Below are 20441 nucleotides of genomic sequence, written 5' to 3'. Positions count from 1 at the left end.
TAATTTCAGTGTCTGGATTTCAAAGATGCACTCCTGCACATTTTGAATTTCATTACCTCTGCTGAATATTTCACAGATTTCTTGCTGAAAACAAGGGTAATGTGTGCTATTCAAGGCAAGTACAAAACAGTCTGCCTGAATGCTATAAACCTGAGATAGCAAAGCATAAAGAAAATCAACGTCAGGCCATAATAGCCAGTTTTATACATAAATGCACAGAACTTGTTATGATGATCTAATGGCTCAGATAGTTATTTTACTCAACAACTGACATAGATTTAAGCATATTCTCCATGGAATAACAACAGATAAAGTTGCTTTTTATTATTTCTCATGTGTTAGAACAAGAATAACACTACTACAGAAAGGCACTTAAATGTAGTACCTGAAACACCAAACAGAGCGTCTGTCGAGATAATTTGTTCTGAATTACAGAGAAAAGTTTTGCTAGAGGTTTGAGGAAGCTTGTGGGGTTTGAGCAGTGCCTCAGCAAATTTTGCACAGTCTCCAGGATGTCAATCTCTGTATCCTGAAAGCAAGTGACAGGTGTCAAGAACGGTAAGAGTCTTGTTAGATCATTTAGTTTCCTTGAGCAGAGTTTCATATGACAGCATGATCTTAACTTTTTGAGTTAAATTTATGCAGATCACAGATATTAAAGGAGAACAAATAACTAGAAGTATACAATTAATGCCCTCCCATTGCATATTTCCTATAAGTACTTGAAGAAAGAACTACATATTTTAATTAGATACCGAGCACAGACATTAATCAGAACTGGGATGACTTCTATTTTTTCTCAAATGAATGAAAAGTCAGATAAGCAGAGCTAAAAAAATTAAGTCTTCATTAATCTGAGAGTCCAGCAGCATTGGACAGTTGAAGCATCTTCCTAACTAGCTTTAGCTTTACATTTTCTTATAGACTGATAGATCTTAGGGCTAGATGCATCACTATGAACATCTAAAATTGTCCTCCTGTATAACAGAAGCCACTACCTCTTCCTGAGGGATACTGGCACAAAGACCCAAACATCTAGCTGAGCTAGATGTTCTTTGAGAAACATGTCTGAGAAAAACATATGGATAGTGATATAAGGACTTGAACATTCAGCCAGATCCTCTATAGGCTTTTCTCATCCTAGATGGAGCCTTGCTTTAGAAAATGAAGCCCAATCTACAAGGAAGCAGGAATCCCATGATTGCAAAGTTTTGTCAGAAAGCTATGTTTCTTGATTTTATTAACAGCTTATAAATGCCTCAGATTTCAGTGATTCTACTTCTTTGCAACTTCAGTGAATACATACAACCAACCTGCTTACCTGGCCTGTTCACTGTAGTTGGAAAGAAATGGAATCACTGAAGTCCGAGGTGCTTATAAGTGTATATAATTTTAAATGAAAGTCTAGATTCTGCAGCCGTGGCATCCTCAAAGTTGTGGGATCTGCCTAAAATATTAGATTTCCTTTATGTCTCCATTCATAATGTGTCAGTGTACCAGTGACTGCTACCTGATGGAAAAGACTTACTCACATGTGTATGTTCATGATGCTCTTCAGGTACTATGGTTTCTGGATTGCATAAATCCCAGTACTGTTTTACATAAACTTGAACAACTAATGAGTTACTGCTCCCTGATGAACCAACTCCATCACAATACAAAAATGGACAAAGGCACCAGAAGTTGAGAAGCACTTCCCCAGACCTTGCCTTAATACAAAGCAAACCTAGGTAAGTTTCCTCCTAACTAGACAGCAGCCTAATATCAGTGGACTCGGTACATAGCAATGCAAGAGGGATCAAACAGGTGAGTCTTTTCTGAGCAAAAATGCTGTTGTGTATGGCACTGAGTTGGATACTGCAGTGATGGCCATGCTACAAATATGTATGTATTTAATCACACCACTTCTCCAAGTGGTTAAGCCTGACCAAAATAATTCACTACAAAAATGTTTATTTTCATCATAATAACCCAACTTTATAAAGAAAACCAAATATATGTTTTACAGAAAAGAAAGTGGCACATACCTGCATGATGTTACTCTGGTGAAGGAAAGGAAGGAGGAGACTGATGAGTACAGAACTCTGACCCTTGTCTTGTATAAACTTGCTGATACTACATTAAAGGGTGGAAAAAAGGATTATTTTGCTCATCTCATATGAATAGAGTCAATGGTATTAAGCATACAAGAACAGAGCTGGCTACAATGCAAGCTGTAAAACCATAGTGCTATTATATAAATGCTGTGTCAGCACATCTTTTCTGACTCCATATTTTAGGGACTACAAAGTAGAGACCTGATCCTATTAGTTAACTTATGAGAATGAGTCCCTGTGCTCACACAGTTTCTACTGACTTCAGTGGGGCTCTGTATGCAGAAGGGCTGATATACTGAGAGGCAAGATCAGGGCCTTTCCTGTTTATTTTAAATTGGAGAGGGAATTCAGTCTGCAAGAACTTATTTTTTTAAATATGTTCCAGTAAACAAATTCAGAGTTGTTATTTTTAAGTGTTATTTCCAAAACTGAAACCCAGTTAGCCACTGAGGGCCAAATTCTGCTTTCAGTCAGATAGGGAGCTGAAATCAAACAGAGGAGGAAATAACGTTGCTCTTGCCTACATAATAGTCCTTCATATTTTCATTCAAAGCTGTTTTTCTTCTTAATAAAGTATGTACATTAAACCATTTACTACAAAGATTTTTGCTTCTCATGTTGATTTATATATAAACACAATAAGCACTAATCTGTGCATATATATGTATACACACAGAATAGTGCTCCTAAACACAGAGTTCCATAACAATCAATCTAGCAATCAAAAGTGGATTATTCAGTGATTTCCCTGGATAAATCTAGCATATGTTTTACAAACTCTGTTACATTTTTCTCATTTAAGAGATTAGGAAACATGACATTTAAAAACAAACTGGTGAAAAGTAAGAAACTCAAAGTCCTAGTTGGCATCTCTACTCCCTGAACACAATCCTTATCTTCTGCATCTTCTGATCTTGGAAGTAAAGGCCTTGGATGCCGCAGTTAAGTGCATGAGGACTCTACCTTTCCAGGTGTTCTTTTTTCTCTCTTTTTCTCCAAGTACAGCATGAATATTTACAGCACTGATTATTTGTTTTCTCTTTGAGGGGATTCCAATATTCAGATTAGCAATACTGAGAGTTACACAGAAAGAGAGGTACAAGCTTTACCATGTTCATGCATACCAGCTACTAGGGCTGTGCAAAGCTTCAGTAGCTGATTCAATTTAGGAGAGATTCAGGCTGATCTGGCGGCCGAATCTCTGAACCTGAACTGAATAAGAAGACCCTTTAATCTCTCTGAATTGAATCGGAACCCTCTAAATTGATTCAGAGAGATCTGATGATTTGGACTTAGACACAGCTTTATATGTTTTTCTACATACCTCAAGGTACCAGGCAGCTCGTGAATGCTGAGATGGTGAAGCACTCCCCACCCCCACACACACACACACACACTTAGCGACTAGTGCCTCCTGTGTCTGGCGGGGCACCCAAGATCCCCCCTTGACTGATTTCCAAGCCAGGGGGGATGCAGGGATGGTCCCCCGTGTGCTCAGCAGCAGACCTGGAAATGGACCAGAAGTACTCCCGGTCCACTTCTAGGTCTGCCACTGAGCACTCATGGGATCCCTCCCACTCTACTGTGGGACACTCCATCTGCCCTAGTATCGCAGCGTTCACAAGCCACGCCTGGTACCTCAAGGTATGTAGAAAAAACATTTAAAGTTGTGTCTATGACCAAATTGCTAATTCTCCGAATCAGAATAGAATCTTCAGATTCGTCCAGATCAAATTGGGACAGTGATCCAAATCAACTAATCAAATCACTGTCCCCCGAATCAGGCCAAATCTGAATCGAATACAGCCCACTTTGCACACCCCTACCAGCTACTCAGCTCACTTCAAGATCACAGTAATCACTGTTACCCATCTCAACCATTTTTACAGCCCCTATGGGCATAGGCTCAATTACTTGTAGCATTAACATCTAAAGCCAATTTAATTTAAGGAAGCTTATAAATTCAGTCAGCAGTGAGAGGAATTGAACAGTAATGCTTTAAAAACTGAACGATGCAGGGTAATGCTCCACATGTTTTACACTGCTTTGAATTAAAAATGATTGCGACAATATTATTCATTTGCAGTCCATTATGAGCGATCAGTTTCTGTAAACCGTTGCTCTTTTGTACCATGAAGAATCACTTACTTGGAAAGAATGTTGAGGTCTTTGCTCACTTGGGCTCTAAACTTTTTCTTTTTCACTTTCTCCACATTTAACATAGTTTTGCTGAGATACTGAAGGATGACAGGAACATGAGGTAGAATTAACCGGACACCCAGGCTTGGAGACTCTGTAATGGATACAACAACAAGTAACAATGCATCCTTCTGAACAGCACGTCATGCAAGAGCCCTAAGTTAGTTTGAGATGATCCTTTGAAAATAGGCAGACACCAGATAAAAGGAAGCCTGACTCAGAGAAGCACTGAGATTCTTTTCAATTCTGAGTAAAGGGAATGAAAAGCAGGGAACAGGAGCTTAATGCCCGGTTCAGCTGTGAGCTATAGCAAAAAAAACTCAAGGAAAAGAAAGAGCTCCCCTTTGTATTATCTTACTGACAAGTCTGTTACACTTGGAATTACTAAAGGGTGCCAAACAGTATCGAGTCACCAGTGCAGCAGCATGCTCCTGAGGGACAGCAGTGTGGTGCAAGGCTGAAGCACAGGACTGGGGAGTCTGGAGATGTAGATTCTATTCCTGGGTCTGTCTGACTTTATATGACCTTGGACATACCAGTTCTCCACCCAAGCTCCCGTTTCCCTGCCTATAACAAGGGCATAATGATACCTACCTTCTTTTGGAATAAGCAATGTTTTTTAGTTCTAGACTAACTGCATAGTTGGGAGAGATGTTAGACAAGCTTTTGGGCAGAATTCCCTTCTTCATGTGACTTGAGGAATATTCCCTAGAATACCATGGCCACAACACTCCTGTTGTAATGGCTTTAAGAACAACCGAAGAAAAGCAGCTCAGTAATATGAAATGCACTGCGCGATTATTTCTGCTTGTTACCACAGGCAGAGCATAAAACTACTTGCATACTTTATTATTACCAGTGAACTCAATTAAAATTCATTATAATTAGTATGTGCTGGGTGCATTTATTTATTTATTTTCTAAAAAGGCTAAGTTTGTACAAAGTTCTTTGCTTGGAGGCTCACTGGCAGTCACCAACACTGTTTTTTGGGTTATAACTTATATTGGGGTTGTTCAGACATTATAATAACCCTTTACAATAAACATTCTTCCACCTCTCTCCCTAGACCAGGGGTCAGCAACTCCCGGCACGTGTGCTGAGCGTGGCATGTGAGGCCATTTCGCTCAGCACGCCATGGCCAGCCCTGGCTCTGGGTAGCTGCTGCCAGCAACGGAGCCCGGGCTGCTCCCAGCAGGGCTTGCAGCATCCCAGCTGCCTGCTGGAACAGCCTGGGCTCCTAGATGACAGCAGCTACCTGGAGCTCGGGCCAGCTGCAGCCAGGAAGCTGCAAACAGCTGTGCTGGGCTTTGGAGCCCCGGCATCAGCTCTGTACCAGCATGTAGACGCGTGCCTTGGAGCAGATAGTGGGAGGGGCCTGAGGCACTGCCCTGCTGCCTGCCCTGAGGTGTGCACATAGTTGCTGCCAGCACGGAGCTGATGCCGGAGCTGTGGAGCCTGGCGCAGCTGTTTGCAGCCTGCCTGCTGCTTGCTGCAGCTGCCCAGAGCCCAGGCTGACTAGAGACAGCTGCACCAGGCTCCAGAGCTCAGTTACCAGCTCTGTGCCGGGAGTGGGGGAGAGACCGGGGTTGCGCTGCCTCAGTCCCCTCCCCCACTGCCCGCTCCGAGGCGCGTGCCTGCACGCACCGGTACAGAGCTGATGCTGGTGCTCTGGAGCCCAGCACAGCTGTTTGGAACCTCCCGGCTGCAGCTGGTCCCAGCTCTGGGGAGCTGCTGCCAGCCAGCAGTCCGGGCTGCTCCCAGCAGGCAGCTGGGACACTGCAAGCCCTGCTGGGAGCAGCCCAGGCTCCAGCAGCTACCCAGAGCCAGGGTAGCTGCTGACAGCCACAGAGCCCGGGCTGGAGGGCAGGGGCTTTGGATGCGGGGCAAGGGGCAGCAGGGCTGAGGGGCACAGGCCACAAGCAGGGCATCCTGCCACGTACCCCCTGTCCTCATTTTGTTTTTCTGGCATGCCAGCACTGCGGCACCTTCCAAGGTAGGCATTGTGGTGGTTTTTGGCACTCTGGCCAAAAAACGTTGCCTATCCCTGCCCTGGACAGAAAACAAAACTTTCTGGATGTCAGAAACTGGCACAGAGCTATGGAACATGTCTGCCAAGGAATAATTATAATTAAAGACTATGCTAAGGCAAGACAAAACTCCATGAGGAGGTTTTTACTACCAAAAGGCATCCCTGCCAAACACTGAGAATAATATACTCTTGCAATCTGGAACATCTGCTCATGGGTCTGTTTAGCTCCCTCATCATTCTTTCTACAATTCATTCATACCTTCTGTCATTTCATCAGTGTCTCTGAAAACACAGTCGTTCACAGTCAAACTAGGAAGCAACTCTGTGGGTTCAAACTCTGGGATGTTGAGGAGGTTGTCAGTCACATCCATCACAACATTGGCTGTGGGCTCAGACAGGCTCTTGGCTGAGAGCAGAGCAAAGACATTTGACAGTATATCACATTCTGGGTGTCCTGGTCTTTGCTTGGCCAGCAAAGGGAAGTACCTGCATGACAGATACCAAAAAGAAAAATTCGAAAGTTAATTAAACAAAACCTAAGCTTTTACACATACTTTTTCTACAAAGTCACATATGAAAACAAAGACAGTGATGTCCTTTCTACAGCCTGCTGGCAACTAACCAAAAACATTACTTTCTAATGGCCCAACTCCATTCTTATAGAAAAAAAAGTTTCATATTTGTGATAATGGTACATCTTGAGGTAAGACCTCAGATGACAGGACAGGAAATTTACAAATAACAGTTGTTATTTGTTCCTCTGGTGGCAGAAACAAAGAGACCATAGGTAGGAGAGTTAAAAATCACTGAAGACAATAGGGACAACATTTCTCACTTAATGCCTGAAGAATAACTTTCTGATCTGATTTACGCTTTCAATATGGTTTTAGCATATACCTCCACTGTGGCCAATTCATGCATATTATTCTAAAAATAAACATTAAATAAAGGGTCTTCAGCAACCACCACAAAACTTCAACAAACCAAAAGGCTTGTGAAGTATAAAATAAAACAATTTCTATTTGAAAGTGGTTTAGCTATGAGAGTTACCTTCCACTAGGTCTTCCCTCCCTGCTCAGAAAACAAGATTTGATCTACAGACTTGCATGCATCACTGATAATTTTTCCTACTGCGAGGGGAAATTTTTCATAAGGCAGAACACTCTGGAGTTACATTGGGATTGTTATTAGAAATGTTACCCAGCAGTCTGGGAGAAGGGGGAGGAGACTGTGCTTGACAATATGGTTATTCTAGAATCTGTTGATTCCTTGGAGAAAAATCAGACCTAAAACTCACAGCCCTGCAAACATTTAATGCATGTTTAAAGTGCAGCATGTTACGTATTTCCAGGATTGAGGTCCAGGTTTCTACCTACATTCCAGAAAATGCTACTGAAAAGTGAAGTCTGCAGTTTAAATAAGAGTAGCTGAAACTTGGGTCCTGATGTATTTCATATTCTACACTCCCTCCCGTTCTTAATAATTCTATATAAAGTACTGGAAACAAAGCATAACATTACACTCTTGTCATGTTAACAAAAACACTACTCTTTACAGTCATCTCATCCTGAAAAACAAACCGTTTCTCTGAGCCTGCAAGGAAGAATAATATGACCAACTTTGTGGTGTGTTAAAAGACACAACAGGTTAATCTTGAGGGCATTTACCTGGGATTCTTGCTCCAGATATGAATGAGTTTGAGCAGCAGAGTGGGAGAATACTGGCTCTCAGAAGCAAGCCTGCTGATCTAAAACAGGATAAATCACAAACAAAACAGTATGACCACATATACTGGGATATCCCATTTATCATAATAAAAGAGTTCCCTGTGAATGCTTTTTAATAAACTCATTGAACCTCTGCTATATGTTTGGTATCTACTAAAAGTAAAACATCTGGTTTTACTGTAAAAACGGGATGCTATGATTTTACCATTTTTGATCGCTACCAGGGAGCCTTTTTTGCACTCTCCCTGCCTACCATACAGTGTTAGACGATATATCTCAAATTTGCATTCCTGTTGGCAGGCACTTCATCCTTGTCAGCACAAGAATGGAGTTCTCAGTTATTTATATGATGCTCTTGAGCAGCAGCAGTGGGGTGTCTACCATGTTTTTTTTTTGGTTTAATCTCACAGTGCTAAAATTAGGGGTTAGAATGGACTAGTCTGAACTGGAAATTAGGATTACAGGAAAGCTGGACTGGAAGGGACCTCACAAAGTCTTCAAGTGCAACCCCCTGTTTAAGACAGGATAATCCCTGACTAAACCACCACAATCCAGTGTCCGTCTAACCTGCTTTGAAGGCTTCCATGCATGGAAAATGCACCACCTCTCTAGGTAGACTATTCAATGCCTGACCACTCTTGTAGTCAGAAAGTTCCTCCTAATCTCTGGCTTAATTTCCCCTGCTGCAGTTTGAGTCCATGGCTCCTAGTCCTGTCCCATAAACCCACAGAGAAAAGCCCATCACCATCCTCTTTCTAATTACCTTTAAGGTATTTGAAAACGTTTATCAAATCCCCCCTCACTCTTTTCTTCTCCAGGCTTAACCAATAACCCTAGCTCTTTTCGCTTTTTCTCAAGTCTTTTCTTCTAGGCCCTAATCATTTTTGTTGCCCTGTGCTGGACTCTTTCCAACTTGTCCACATTCTTCTTGAAGTGTGGAGCTCAAAACGGGACACAGTACTCCAGGTAAGGCCTCACCAGTGCTGAACAGAGCAGAAGAAACACTTCCCTTGATTTGTAAGTGACCGATCTGTTAACACAAGCCAGGATGCTTTGGCTTTTTTGCAAGAAGAGCACACTGTTGGCTCATATTCAGTTTATGGTCCACCATCACCCCCAGGTTTTTCTCTAAAGTACTACAACCAAACCAGTGATTCCCCAGTCTGTATTTGTGCATGCAGTTCTTCCATCCCAAGTGCACGACCTTGCACTTGTCCTTGTTGAATCTTATCTGACTAACTGTGGACCATTTCTCCAGCCTATCCAGGTCATTCTGGATCACAGCCCTGCCCTCCAGAGGGTCCATAATCCCATCCAACTTGGTGTTAATGCATAATTGAAAGGGAGGCAACGATAGGAATTGGCCACTACTATCAAGGTCCTAGAAAACTTGGAGATGTTAAAAAAAAAATGGAAGGTTCGCTTTTGGTCCTTGAAACCAAGCATCTCCCCAAATCTTAAATAAAAAGGAATTGCTAACCCAGTCCTATGGTTATTCTGCTAGGCTGGCTGCTAATGCCAACTCTCAGCAGCAGATTTCACAGCAGTTAATATCATAAAACCCCAATTTCAGCCATAAACTTATTAAACGTGTTTAAGCGATGCACAAAAAATCAACAGATTCTTCCGACAAAAAAGGGATCTTCATGCTGCTCAATGACACACATTCCCTCTAGAGGGAGCTACTGGATTACGACAAAATAATATGGCTCTGTGAGAAAGTCCTGTTCACTTCAATACATTAGGTCATGCAGGAGATCAGCAAAATTCTTTAAACCAGGAAGTGTTATTTACAGAAATTATCTCCCCTGTGCTTTCCAAATACAATGCTCTGTGCTACCATCAAACCTCCAATTTACTTGCTGACACATTGAGCTTTAAACATGTGCTTTGATGTCTGTGAGACTCAAACACATACTTAATCCTTTGCTGAACTGGCTGAACTGGTGCTGGGCATTAAAAGAGATGGCTGATAGGCTGAGAGGACAGACAGTAATGGAAAACTTATGCTGCCCCAACCAGTTGAGGTGCACAAACTTGCATTTGCATATAGGTAGTTTATCGGCCATTTGGCTGCATCTGATGTATCATTGTTGAGAGAAGAAAGAAACAAGGAAGGAATAAATAAGCAACATGAAAAAGGAAATGGCTTAAGAGACACAGATTTTAAGTCAAGACAGACCACAGAACAGGAACAGTTATTCTATCAACATTGTGTTTTATGTTATTTAGATACTTTCCAAGTCGAAGTACTCAGACATTTTATATCAGACAGATTACGCATTTAACAAACTCTCTTGTTTCTCGTGAAACGTCAGAGCAAGTAGTCTGCCTCTGGTCTTTGATAACAGAAATACAGTTTTAACTTTAGCCAAATTAATCTGTCAGTACTTTAGGTTAAAGCTTGAACACAAAGCTGCAACATTAATAAGGTACTTGGTCCTGTTATTGAGCCCCAGTCTGGCCCTTCACACACACAACGATGCAAATAAATAAGATCTGTCCACTTCTGAACCACACGCATTACATAAAAAACACTAAGAATAAAGTGATTTTGCTCAATGTTACCTGGGGCCAGATAACTGCATGAAAAACTGCATCAGTCTCTTCCGAGCTAAAGCTGTAGGTCTCAAAATCAGAAAAAAACGCAGCTATGAGTTTGATCCCAAGACGCCTTAAATTTTTTAATGGGTTGATAAACCTTAGTTGGATCTGGGGAAAAAAAGTAAAGACAAAAACACCGCATTGTTACTGCAATCTCCTTCTAACATAGCAGAAATGGTTAATTACTCTGAAATGAAATATTATACCATGTCAGTTGCAAGAAAGACTCTTGCCTGAAACATTATATGATTTTCGACTGGAAATTGCTTACAACAGCAACCCCTTTACCTTCTACAATTTCAGTTTTCTGACTAAAGGCCCAATCCACCACTGGGTCATTATGCTTAACTGGGATTCCACAGGGACACAACTATCTATTAACACGTAGCTTTCCTTGCAGAATGGGAAAAAAAAAACTACATCGTGGGGTCCCCTGAGCATCTGTTCTGGGGTCGATGCTGTTTAATATATTCATAAATGATCTGGACAGGAGGTGAACAGCAAGGTGGCCAAGTTTGCAGATGACATGAAATTATTCAGAGTGGTAGAAACAAAAACAGACCACAAAGAGTTACAGAAGTATCTTACAAACTTGAGCAAATGGGCTACAAGAGGGCAGACTGAATTCAATGCTGGTTAGTGCAAAGTTAATGCAGAGAGGAAAAAATAACCCAAACTACGCATATACTACAATGGGTTCTACATTACCTGTTACCACGTAGGAAAATGCTTTTGGAGTCATGGTGGACAGTTTATTAAAAACAATCAGTCCAGCATCCACTGTGGCAGGGCACTTTAGGTGCCTGCCACTTTAAGGGCCAGAAGACAGCAGCTGGCAGGTGCCTGATGAGGGCAGCCATTTTGGATTCAGGGCTGCCCATATAAACAGAGCATTTTGCTGCTGGCAGGCCAGGCAACAGCATCACCTGGCTGCAGGTAAGCGAGGAGCTGTAGGGGATGGTTTGGAGGCTCCTGGTCCTGGGCATGACCTAAAACCGCACCCTGCTGGGTGTGGGTGGCCTGGCTTGAGAGCCCCCAGGAAATGCCAGGCTGGTTATGACCATGGTGAAAGGTGGGTCAGGGAGCCTTAACCCCAGCTCCCACCTTTGGGTGGGTCAGGTGATACTGGAAGTAGAGGGGGCTGGGGACTGCTACGGCCACCTGAGCCCACCTGAGTGGAGGAGGTGGCATGGAGCCCTGAGTGGAGGGGATGAACTAGAGGGCTGAGAGCCCCATATACCTACAGACCCTGAGTGTTACCCTGAAAGGGGCCTGAGTGTGCTTAGACCCAGTCAGGTAATTGGCTGGCCACTACCCCAGTGAGGGTTGCAAGAGAGGCCCAACAGACAGTACATCTGCCACCCAAGGAATGGACTAGCTAAGCCTACGGCCAAAGGGTGCCCGCTCCAAGAGGGAGCAAGGCAGCATAAGTTGTTGATGTGAGAAAGAAACCATGTGAGAGAGGGTGGAGTGAGTGAAGCCTGGGTGAGAGGTGGGCAGTATGAACGTGTGCATGACTGAGGCTTGACGGCGTAGCCTAAGCATGCTCCAGCTGTAGGCAGGGGGCACGGGAACATCTGGATGCCATCTGCAAGGCTTGGGCCATGGTGTAGGGGAGGTACAGAGCTGCGGATACCCCCAAATATGGGGGTTCAGTAATGGGCAGCCTCCTGCCTTATTTATCAACTTATTTTCCAAGGTGAGGCAGGTGGGGGTGCTAGCTGTGGCTAGCAGGGATGCCCACTTTGCCACATCCACCAACAGGCAAATAAAACATTAGGAATTATAATGCAGGAAACTGTAAACAAAACAAAGTATCATTATGCCCCTTTATAAATTTATGGTGCTTTCACACCTTGAATATTATGTGCCACTTTGGTCCCATCACCTCAAAAAGGAAGAACTAAAAAAAGGTACAGAGAACATAAAAAAGTGCCATATTGGGTCAGCCCAATGGTCCACCTAGCCCAGTATCCTAGTCTCCAACAGTGGCAGAAGTGGTAGCTATACAGGGAGATGGCAGAAATGTGCGTCTCTAGAATGATTTATCCCCTAATTTGATACCCTCCCCAGTACCCACCATTTATTAGGTTACAGCTGCTAGAGGAAACATCTCCAACTATTCTATTCATTAACATTAACAGATCCATCTTCCATGAATTTATCCAGTCTATTTTTTAACCTGACTGTTCTATCTGCCTCCGCCAATTAACTGCCTGTGGCAATTAATTCCACAAGCTAACTATGTGCTGGATTAAAAAGTTGCTTAGTTTTAAACCTGTCATCTACTAATATCAGTGGTTCCCCCTCATTCTAGCATTCTGGGACTTAGTGAACATCAATCCGTTCCCTGGTTAGTCCCATAGCCTTCATATTATAGACTATCATATCTTCCCTCAGCCTTCTCCTTTCCAAACTGAAGAGGCATATCCTTTTTTAGTCTTTCCTGGTATGGCAACTGCTTTAAGCCTTTGATCATTTTGGTTGCCCTTCTCTGTACCTTTTCTAACTCTACTAGATGCTTTTTGAGATGCAGAAACCAGAATTGCACACAGTATTCAAATATGGGCACATCACAGACTTATATAATGGCATGATATTCTCCATCTTGTTGCAATTCTATTTTTAATGCTGCCCAACATTTTACTGGCCTTTTTCGTTGCCACTGCACACAGAGCTGATGTTTTTAAAGCATCTACAGTGACTCCAAGGTCTCTTTCCTGAGTCATAACAGCTAATTCGGAATGCAGCATTGTGCACATATAGTTGAGGTTATTTTTCCCCAGGTGCATTATCCTTGCAGTTGTCAACACTGACATTCATCTGCCATTTTTCTGCCCACTCACTTAACATGATGAGGTCTTTCTGAAGCTCCTCTCTTAGGACCTGATTACCCAAAATAACTTGGTATTATCTGCAAACCTGAAGATTTCACTGTGCACCCCCACTTCCAAGTCACTGATGAAAAGATTGAACAAAATAGGGCCCAGCACAGATTCCTGCAGGACCCCACTTTTGAATTCCCTCTATCCTGAAGAGTGACTATTTAGCCTTACCCTTTGCTTCCTATTTTTTAACCAGCTCTCAGTCCACAAATGAACCTTCCCTTCTAGCCCATGGCAATGCAGTTTTTTTAAAAGCCTTTGGTGAGGGGCCTTGTCACATGCTTTTTGAAAGTCCAAATACATTATGTCAATGGGATCGCCCTTGATCACATGCTTGCTGATGCACTCAAAACTCAGCATAGGTGAGCTAGGGTTTCCCTTTACAAAAACCATGTTGATTCTTCCCCAGCAGAACATATCTGCCCATGTGACTGCTGATTTTATTCTTTATTACAATTTCTACACTTGCCAGTGATGGAAGTGAGACTAATTGGTCTGTACCCAGGATTACCTCTGGAGCCCTTTCTGAAGATGGGTGTTATGTTATCAACCCACTAGCCCTCTGGCACAGAGACCATTTGTAGTGGTCCATTACATATTATTGCCAGCAGTTCTGTAATTTCACCTTTGAGTTCCTTCAGAACTCTAGGGCAAATGCCATCTCGTCCTGGTGACTTGTTATCATTCAGTTTATTGATTTGTTCCAAAACTTCCTCTGCTGTTACTTCAGTGTGGTCCAACTCTTCAGACCCACCTACTAGAAAGGACTGATCTGGCATGGGAATCTTCCTTACAATCTTCTGCAGTAAATATTGATGCAAAGAATTCATTTAGCTTCTCTGCTATGGATGTATCATCCCTGAATGCATCTTTTACACCCCAGTTCCCTAATGGGCCCGCTGGTTCTCTAGTTGGCTTCCTGCTTCTGATGTATTTAAAAAAATTTTTTTTACTATTAACTTAAGCATCCTGTGCTAGATGTTCCTCAAATTCTTTCTTTTGGTCTGTCTTATTTCACTTTTATACTTAACCTGCCAGAGTTTGTGAGCTTTCCTGTTTTCCTCAAAAAGACAGAGAGGATAATCAGGGGCACGGAGGGGCTTCTATACAAGGAAAAACTAAACAGGCTAGGGCTTTTCAACACAGAAAAGAGATGATGGGGGGGCGGACAAACAAGAAAGAGGGTCACAAAAGAATAAATGGCACAGAAAAAAATATATAGGGATTTATTGTTTAAGCACTTTCACAATATTAGAATTATGGCTATAAAATGAAATTATGTAGCAGATTCCTAACCAAAGAAAGTTTTGTTCTGTTTTTTTTTTTTCATGCACAGCATAACTTGTTTTTGGACCTCATTGCCACAAAATGCTATGGAGGCTGATAGTTCAAAAGTTCCCCAGCTCCAAAGGGGAGTTGGATGAATTCATGATGGAAAGGTCCATCAATAGGGACCAAATCTGGTAGATGGGGTGCAGTTTCTGAGTTCCTAAAACTCTGAATGCTGGAAGCTGCAGGAAGAGACGAGCAGTGGGTATACGATTTTGGACATGACTTGTTTCCCTTCCCCCACTCTTCTTGAATGTGTGAAAGAAAATATTGGGCCACAGAGACCTGTGGTTTAACCTGGTAAACCTTTATTTAACTTTGCTGAAGGACTGGGGCCTAAAATGCTGCAAACACTAATTACACCTTTTTAAAATCAAATTGAAGCATTTGAAGACAAGACGGCAGACAGCTGCAAGTAATCTACATAGTCTACCTCCAACTTCCAAACTATTCAAGTTAGAGGATCTCTAAGAATACAACAAAAATTAACTCCTAAAAGTCAATAGTCATTTAGTGCATGGAAACCTACTAGGAGGAGGAAAAGGACTCAAGCCGGGGGGAGAGACAGGGACACAGAATGTGAATGTGGAAGTATTTTTTCCACAAGGATGGTAGAGGGCGAGAGTGTTTAGTTACAAGCATTACAGGTTACACTGTATAGCTTTTCTTATGAAAGGTTTTTAACTGTGAGGTAAGACACCCATTAACCCATTTTTACTATTATAAAAATAACAGTATCCTCTCACATACAACGTGGCCCTGAATATATAATGCACCTTGTTTTAGAAAAGCAAAATGAAGGGGGGAGGAGGGGGAAGATTTTCCCAGAGTTGTAGCTGGGTACATCTATCCCACACAGAAAACAAGTTTCCCCATTTAATACATGCTCCCCAATTGGGGCTGATTTCAGGGGGAAAAAAATGAGAGTTGCATGCAAGAAATGTCATATAATGGTGTCCTCTTAGTGAGAGTAACATTTTCAAAAGAACAACTTAGGCACTTAGTCTCACAGTAAATCATAAAAACTCAGTCCCATAAGTGATTAAGACAACTTCGTAAAACTCACTTTCTACCATACAGCTCCACTGCTAATCTCGCAGTGACCCAGAAAGCAACTGTATTTTGGAAAAGATTAAGGGGGGAAAAAAAGACTAGAAAAACATCTGAGCATTCTCTAGCCCGTTCCTCAGCTGTCACTCTAAAGAGCACACCCTGCAGGACTGCTGTTTTAATAGTTTGGCCTTATTTCTGATATTGTGAACTGGAGTAAAAGAGGAACTTCAACAAAACCTGCCTCCTACATCTAGATAAATATGAGTTTCCAGCAGTTGTTCTGCCACTCCCCTGAAAAGACACAGAGCAATTCCACGCTGAGTACAAATAGCAGGAAACAGTAAAACTGTAACTCAGTTTAAAACTATCAAAGTAGATAGTTAACTATTTGGGCAAGATTATGCTGCAATACATGGCTCTTGAACTCCTAGGAACATCTTGTAACAATTATCAAGGATATACAGATTTTGCACAGTCTTTGCTGAGCTTTTAACACCTCGCTAACTAATGAAATGTTAAATTAAGTTAACAAATGACAGCCGGGCAGCGCAAGTGACCCTTCCAAAGAGTTACTCAATTACAATTGCTACAATGAGACAGCATTACTAAAAAACCATGACTACAAAAGGCATTACTCCACAAATGAATTAAACTGCTTTCAAAATTCTGTCTTCCTTGATTTAATGTTTGTAGGTACATGTAATCCACTATTGTAATTTAGATCGTGGAGTGCTGCCATTCTAAAATTACCCTCCTTCTTGTTACTGGCTTGTGCTACACAATTTAGTAAAGCATACAGGGAACAGCAGTAACTGGCACACACAATCTTACAAAATAATTAAAACTAGTCAAATTCTAATTTGACTCATGGACAGATCTAATCTTGTTTTTTCCTTACATATAAGACAGAGCATCACTGACCTGCAATATTTTTTCTTAATATATTTGACATTTAGTGTTAGTCTGAATTACTAAGCACTGGCTGAAATACAAATTCAAGAATCACTACTTCTCCTACTTGAATACTTCCACATTTTAAGACTAACACTGTTGGTCTATGCACCTATACTTATTTTGGCAGCAATTATTTCAGCTGGAGAGCCACTTAATAAATTTTGGTGAGGTGTTGAGGGCCGCATGGGGAGCCCCACCCGCTGGTTGCTGTATCGGGACCAGAAGTCTTGCTCCCTAACCCCTGACCCTGGCCACCAGAAGTCCCTCTTCCTTGCCCCCCCCACAAAATACTCCTTTTGTATCGAGGGGATTGTCACCTTAGAACCAGAAAAAAAACAAATCATACACTAGAAGTCGAACACCTATTATAACTTATTTTAATTTTATTACAAAAATACTTGTCATGATTTCTGTTTGTGTCCTGTATATAGAAAGGACTTCATAATAACGCAAAAACAAAGTCTCACTCTTTTACATTGCATGTGGGGTATGGTTGGGGGTATATGTATGGTGGGGTGGGGGGGGATGTGTGTATGGTGGGGTGTGGGGGGGGTTGTGAGGAAGTGTGGCTGTGTAGGAGGGGCACAGGGTATGCTGGGGTATGTGTATATGTTGTGGGGGCAGGGTGTGAGTGTGTGAGGGAGGGTGGGAGGTGTGGGGCCCCCCATATGGTGTGCAGCCCCTGCTACCAGCAGCAGCAGCAGACAGGGGGCTCAGGGTGTTTGTGTCCGGCACAGGCGCTGGTACCCAGCGGGGTTTCCGCCAGTGCGAGTGCAGGAGCTGTAGGTGGGCGGCCCCAGCAATAGAGGCAGCCAGGATGGCTGCGCCCCTTGCTCCCTGCATGCAGCACCAGCTGGAGCCATGCTCTACTAGGCACCAGTGCCTGCACTGGGCACTAGTGCCCTGACTATCCCTGCCTGCTGATGCTGTGGGCAGTAGGGGCTGCATGCCATGTGGGAGATTGTGTACCCCCAGCTCCCACCCTCCATCACACCCACACTCTGTCCAGCCAAACTCCATGCTCCTGCCACCCCCCTGGGCACAGGCTTCGTACTTCTGCCCAGCTGCAACTCCACCTCACACCTCCCAGCCCCGGCCTCACTGCTTCCCTACATGCTGCCCTGAGCAAGGTGAACATCAGGGAAGCCACGCAGGTTCCCATGGAGCAGCTGTAGCAGAAGCCCCATCTGGAAGTTGCTGCTGGCCAGCCCAGGCCCTTCTCCCCAAGAGGGTGGAAATGAGGCACAATAAGGTATGTTGGGGGGTGTGCGTATGTGTGGGCATCTCGCTCCCATCCTCATGGGCAGAAGGGCTGGATGGGGCACAATTCACTGGGGGGTGGCAAGAGCCAGATAAAAATGTCTGGCAGGTTGGATCTGACCTGTGGGCCATATTTTGCCTGCCCCTAGTTTATATCAAAATACGTGGGAGGGGAACGAATGCACGCACGCACACACACTCTGTCTCTCTCTGCTATGCATTTCTTACCTTCTCTCTTTGCTGAAGGCTATAGGATACAGTTGCTGTCATACATAGTAAAATCTGCAAAATCTCAGACAGATACTGACTGATCAGATGTCCCATGTTTTTCAATACAACCTCAAGGCTATTGAACAGACTGTGCTGACGACCTAGAGGCAGGACTTTAGATAAATCCAGTTGCGATACTGTTTGGAGCACTGCCATCTGGCAAGGTCCTGGAAAACAGAAGGGGGCAGATAAAAATATATCAGTTCACCTTTACTTTTGACCTGTAAGGACCTAATTTCAATGAGATTAGTTAACAACTGAGTTATGATTCACTGTAAGGGTGGCCAAACCTGACTGTAATTGAGAAGTTCTTTAAATTGTCCCAACTCAGGTTCTTAAATAAAAATCAATCCATGGAACTTATATAGCTCCCATTACTGTAGCATTGGAGCACCTTATAATTTTTTTAATAGATGCATGTATCCTGTGGTATTATACTCACCAGGTTTTCAAACATGAAGGATAATGGTTGGTATATAAGGTTTCAGTATTTTGGAAACTATCCTGCCACTCCAAAGATTTGGGTTCAATTCACTAGCCCGCTGCAGATACTTGAGGATACCCAGTGTAAGTCACTCAGGTTCTCCTAGCCTGATTATGTAAATTAGAATCAACACATCAGGGAAGAGGAGTCAAGAGCCCTGAGAGGTCCCTTTTCTAAACCAGAAGTTCTATGGCTTCTTTAAAATACCTAAGATACTAAGGGGTACTGCTTTTACCCACATATCTATGAGATCTCTAGATGAGATACCTTAGTGTATCATGTAGTACACACAACACACCTTGCAAAGAAAGAACAGAACATCTTAAAAGCTTAAATGTACCATTGCTGAAGTGTTTCACAGGTTCAAAGAGCAGATCCAGGAACATACGAATTTCCTCAGGCAGCGAACCAGCAAGGAACCTCAGAACAATTGACATCCGAGTGCCTGCAGCAGACTTGCCCTGTGTTTTGCTTCCAGTTTTGTTTCTCATCCGCCCATACAGAATTCTTTAAAAAAGAAAAAAGAGAAAAGAAAAGAAATTGCCTTGGTTCTCTACAAACCACCTTGCATCAGCTGGTTCAGTCTTTGTTTAGATAGGAAAATCTGAACTATGTGGCTTAAATAAATGTTTCCAGATTATCATTTCCATTATGATCTCTCATCTAGAGATCTCATAGAAGAAGGACCTGCCCTTGCTCCCACTGAAGTCCCTGGAAAATTTTAAAGCAACTTGAACAGGAACAACAGTGGACCACAATTATAAATTACTATAGCATCATACTAAGATGAGGACAGAGAGAGCACAGAAGAAGCCCTTTCAATTCCAGGCATCTGTAACAGCAGCATTTAACTTTTTGACCCTGTGGGTGTGGAGCCAGTCCACACACCAGACTGGGGCCCTGTACTGCCCTGAACACCTGATCTACCAAGGAGCAACATGGGTCAGGTGAAATGCCACCAGAAGCCAGATCTGTCTGTAGACCGGGGCTGAGCACCCCAGTCTATAAAATAAAGGTAATGCCTTTTTGGCTGAAATATTTTCTAGATCTTAAATTATTAAGAAGAAATAAGACTATGTTTTTCAAAATAAATGTTTAATAATTGCAACTCAAATACCCTGCATATGTATAAAGGAATCAGTAGGAACCCCACGTATAAGGAAACCAAGCTGATGAGAGAGCTCTAAATTTATACTGTCTATTTAAAACAATAGTCAAAAGGTCCACTGTATATCATCTATAGATATTTTCATGTATCGTTTTTCACTCCTTTTTCATTTACACACCTCATAAGGATAGGAACAAGATCTGGTCGGTGCTGCATTTTAACTATGGTGTTTTCCTCAGATATGCTGAAATGGACTATTTCTTCTTTAAAGCTCTTGTCTTCCAGTAACCGCTGCAAGTTCTCCCTGTAAGAATTTAATGCAGGCTTTAAGAAAAAAAAATTGTACAATTATAGAATCAATGAGTCGGAAGGGACTGGTAAGTGAAGGGGCAGGGGGAGTTTTGATTTTCCATGACAGAAAACCCAAAATCAAACACCAAAAT

At 42.6% G+C, this 20441-nt stretch overlaps 1 protein-coding gene across 2 annotated transcripts in view; it reads right to left on the bottom strand.

Moving 5' to 3' along the window:
* UTP20 (UTP20, small subunit processome component) overlaps positions 1 to 20441 on the bottom strand; it is a 101275-nt gene that overhangs the window by 39610 nt on the left and 41224 nt on the right. For both annotated transcript variants that reach the window (XM_019545141.1, XM_019545139.1), the window contains exons 25-33: positions 20177 to 20302; positions 19231 to 19397; positions 18365 to 18573; positions 10620 to 10763; positions 7992 to 8071; positions 6584 to 6810; positions 4245 to 4389; positions 2028 to 2115; positions 386 to 529 (exon numbers count right to left, since the gene is read on the bottom strand). In XM_019545141.1, the coding sequence (XP_019400686.1) occupies positions 386 to 529; positions 2028 to 2115; positions 4245 to 4389; positions 6584 to 6810; positions 7992 to 8071; positions 10620 to 10763; positions 18365 to 18573; positions 19231 to 19397; positions 20177 to 20302 (1330 nt within the window). The remainder of the gene's footprint in view (positions 1 to 385; positions 530 to 2027; positions 2116 to 4244; positions 4390 to 6583; positions 6811 to 7991; positions 8072 to 10619; positions 10764 to 18364; positions 18574 to 19230; positions 19398 to 20176; positions 20303 to 20441) is intronic.

The sequence above is a fragment of the Crocodylus porosus genome, unplaced genomic scaffold, assembly GCF_001723895.1.
Source record: "Crocodylus porosus isolate Cpor-Errol unplaced genomic scaffold, CroPor_comp1, whole genome shotgun sequence".
Classification (NCBI taxonomy): Eukaryota; Metazoa; Chordata; order Crocodylia; family Crocodylidae; genus Crocodylus; species Crocodylus porosus.
This window is presented reverse-complemented; position numbering and strand designations above follow the sequence as displayed.